General features: G+C 35.4%; 1 protein-coding gene across 1 annotated transcript; it reads left to right on the forward strand.

Moving 5' to 3' along the window:
* The first annotated feature begins 2348 nt into the window (after positions 1-2348).
* Positions 2349-3949, forward strand: LOC147610891 (uncharacterized). The gene is made up of 3 exons (XM_086785305.1): positions 2349-2472; positions 2831-2960; positions 3151-3949. The coding sequence occupies exons 1-3, from the start codon at positions 2349-2351 to the stop codon at positions 3947-3949; spliced, it is 1053 nt and encodes a 350-aa protein (XP_086641431.1).
* Positions 3950-4328: the final 379 nt, after the last annotated feature.

The following is a 4328-nucleotide window of genomic DNA, read 5'->3' on the forward strand; positions in this document are numbered from 1 at the left end:
AATAAGAATGGTTATATTGTGGTGGCATGTCACTAGAAATCACACTAGTCAAGGTTGAATGTTAATGTGGTTACTCCAACAAAAGAGTAAGATTGAGATTGAAAGGGTTTGTTAAGGTGTACTTCTATTGCAATAGACCTTAACGATAAAGGATTATGGTGAGGTCTAAATTCTTAAAAAATAGCATTATGGTGAAAGTGTAGCTTCATCGATTCCCCATAGTGATTTGTAAAATACAAAATTTCAACTTTAAGTTTTTGTTTCCATAAAATTTTACATGGAAAAAGTGAGAAATACCATAAGTTTGGTCCAAACAAAGGGAATGTTATTATTGGGTTCAAATCTCTGGAAGGGGTGTAGGTAAATTAGGGATGACATGAGGAATTACTTGAATACCCTTGAACACACATGCTATCTTGGGTGCTGGCATATGTAATGAACCCTTGGAGCAATATGGATTAAGGATGAAGGGGATACTTATAGTTAACACATGAAATATGTATGGATTAGGGTTGATTGAGGTGTGTTAAATTGTTTGTTTGATTTCATGTGACCAAGGTGTGCGCGAAACATTTACCAAGTGTGAAAAGTCTTTACACACCTTATAATAATTTTAGGTTGAGGTGTGTTAATCTTAGGTTGACATGTAATTAGAATGTGTATTACTCCTTAGAATTGATTCTATATTGTGATTATTGTGTATTATTCCTTTTATGATAATTGTGTGATAATCCTTGGGGTGAGATTATCATTACTAGTCTGTGTCATTAAAAGCATGTGTTGGCACTATGGTCTAGCATCCATGTATTAGCATGGAAGCATTTGTGATGTGATCACACATATTGTTGTTGTAAAATAAAGGTACCCTTCAAAAAGGGGGGGTGTGGTCCAAAAGCTTGCCAATAAAAAGGGAATAAAAAGGGAATAATTTTCTCCGCAAAACTGGACTATATCATGCCTGCTAATGATAATTGTATAGCTCTCGATGACTTTTTCTTTTGGGGAAAAACATAAATCACTGTATATAAGCGTAAACAAAAAGCTCAAGAAATTTCTACAAACAAGTAAACTTTTTAATTTGTGCTTTAATCCAACTCCGATTTAATACAGTGTTTTACACGTGAGTAACAGTGTTTAAGACAAGCTTTGGACCACTTTATAGACGACAAGAAAAGGTTACAAATGCCAATCCACACGTGACTAACACTCTTTAAGATAAGTTTTGGACTACTTTATAGGCGACAAGAAAAAGTTACAAACGCCAATTCACATTTGATGCTAGTGACAATTAGGTTTTTAAAACAACCTATATTTTCCTAAAGCAAAAAAAAAAGATTTTTATAACAAATCGCTAGTTTTCTTTTAGTTTACATTCTAAGGATCTAAAAACAATACCATAAAAAGTATGAAAAACAAAGCAATATACATAGTGATAATAATAATGCTAAATTTTCCACTCAATATGCGTTTTGGAAATTGGATTTTTGTTTAAAAGACAAATAATTCACTTTTTATACAAAAGTTTTTTTCTAAGCAAGCTATATCAACGGGATTGTAGGGGAGTGTCTATGGGTTAATTATCAATTGAAAGATACTCGCAACAACCTTAGGAATTGGCTTGATTCGTGCTATCCCAATAAATCAGCACAGTTAGTCCATACATATAATTATTACAACAAATCATATTAGATTAACATCATCAATCAATCAATTAATTGATTAGAAGGTTTGAGCGCCCCACCCCCCGAGATTCCGTTCTATTAGAGCTTGACGTATGGCATAGATTAATTAAACGTATAAAGCTAAGCTAGCGCAAAGTATCAGCAAACCTTGACAGGAATATAGCAGTAAGAAGGATGCCCACCCGCCATTAAATTACAAGTCTTAAGCTACCCTAATACGCTAGCAAATGCATGCATTAATTGATCTCACAATTCGTCTCGCAACCGCAAGTACATGATTGAATGTGAAGGTCCCAGACATAATTAAGGCCGCAAATTTTTTAATCTTAAACTAATCACAATATAAAGGCCTTCTATAAAGCCACGACAAGATCAGAGGTATGTATTGTATCGTATTAAGCCTAGTTAATCATGACTTAGCTTGATTTAGCAAGCAATTTCTCATTCATTATATAACTTTTGTCGCAGATTGATTTGTAAAGACGAACACCAACACAGCTTAATGGTTCTGACCCTAGAAATATTACTGCAACTTGAAAGTTTGTGAAGATGGATATTGAATTAACGGCTTAAATCTAACCCTAGGAAAACCATTACTTATAGGGTTAGGGTTTTGATTATCGGGTTGTTCGGATATCTTAACTCACAGAGGATTATTGTTTTAAGATGAGACAAGGAAGCACCGGACCTTATCGTAAAGGCCATTGGAGTGTGGAGGAGGATATCAGGCTGATACAATTCGTGAGAAAGTATGGGGAAGGGCGATGGAGCAAGCTTGCAAAGGCAGCAGGTAATTAATTATCATTTTGAAGAATTATCCATAGTCTAATTATCATTTTGATGAATTATCCATAGTCCCAACCCTGATAGAAACCCTAGTTACTGTACCAATTATGATAATACTATCGAGTTGCCAACCCATGATAATTTGCCAACTTATCAGTTATGATTATATTTCAATTATGATAATTTGCCAACTTATCAGTTATGATTATATTTCAATTATGATAATTTGATCAACCTCCCACTGCAACTTTTTGTGTTTGCTTTTTGCAACTAAAAAAGCATATTGTGATGATAATTAGATAATAATTAGCATTGAGATGGCATGATGATGATAATAGATTTGAAACTATGGTTTTTTTCAGGTTTGCAGAGGTGTGGCAAGAGTTGTAGGCTTAGGTGGGTGAACTACCTACGTCCAGACATTAAGAGAGGGCACATCTCGGAAGAAGAAGAGCGCCTTATCATCAAGCTCCACTCCGTCTTGGGTAACAGGTAAGCTCCCATTACCTTGCTAATAGTATCCATGCATCACATCAACCATTCAAACCTTGACATTATTTCCATAAATAGCAAGTACCCTTTCATACCCTCCTTCAAGTCCTTTCTACACTCCTCCTTAGAACTCATGACTCCATCACAACCATACACCTTCGTCCCTAGCTTACCATTGTTTTTTCTATAGGTGGTCTCTTATAGCCATTCACTTGCCCGGAAGGTCAGACAATGAAATTAAGAACTACTGGCGATCCCACATAAAGAAGAAGCTTAAGGCAGAGGACCGATCCAACACTGACACCCAATCAAGCCACATTGATGGCACATCAAGCGCAGCTTCAAATAATGGAGAAGGTTGCAACATTGCCATGATGGATGCAACAAGTTATAATATGCTAGATTTTGAAGGGTCTATTAACCCAATGGTATCCTTTGGGCACACCAACGGCGAGACTGATTCTCATGATGAAGATGACTTTGGTAATACCATCAACAACTTTGGTAGCTTGATAAGTAATGAAGTTATCTTACCACCCTACAGTTACAACATGCATAATTGTGGTAGCTTTAGTCAAGAAAGTTCCCAATTTCAACTTACAAAAGATGATGCCTCTAGGCTTTTCACATGTGAGACAATGCCAGTCCATGAATCTCTAAACAACTCGTATACCCAATCATGGAACTTAAGCCAAGGCCATTTTGATTCATCAAGAAAGATCTACCCTCTTTATAATGGCTTGAATGAATCTTGGGAGTTATGTGCTTCAACACAAGTGACACCAGAAACATGTGGTATTAATGCAAATGAACAACGTGCATTATTCCTTCATGACTCAGATGTCCCTTGGGATGTGGAAACAATACAACCCATTGTAGAGGTACAAAATACACCATATGTGGCCATTGATAACAATTATGGATTTGAACTTTGGGATAATGAGCTGTTCCCAGATGAGGCATATCCAAAGTTTCAAGAGCAAAAATGATATATCTTACTAATGCTAACATGGGGAACATTTTGAGCTCAAAATATAGCACCATTATTAGGTTGGTGCATTTTTTAGCTCGCTCACAAAATGGATTATAATGGTATTTTACAATTACTTGTATCTCTTTAAAATCTTTTATTCTAAGTGTTTTACCTTATCGATTCATTCAACCATTCATACTATGGATACATATGCATTATAGATTTGTTATCCATAGATTCAAACATGGGTATTTAGACATATAACAATATGATTGTATAAAAATCACATTAACACTTTACAATTTAGCCATGCAATGAAGTGGTACCATAATGAAGTAGAAGGGCATACATTAGTGGTGGTGGAGGTTTAAAAACATACTAAGTAAGCTCCTTTG

Source organism: Cibotium barometz, chromosome 48, assembly GCF_041138505.1.
Source record: "Cibotium barometz isolate CiBa-2024 chromosome 48, ASM4113850v1, whole genome shotgun sequence".
Taxonomy (NCBI): domain Eukaryota; kingdom Viridiplantae; phylum Streptophyta; class Polypodiopsida; order Cyatheales; family Cibotiaceae; genus Cibotium; species Cibotium barometz.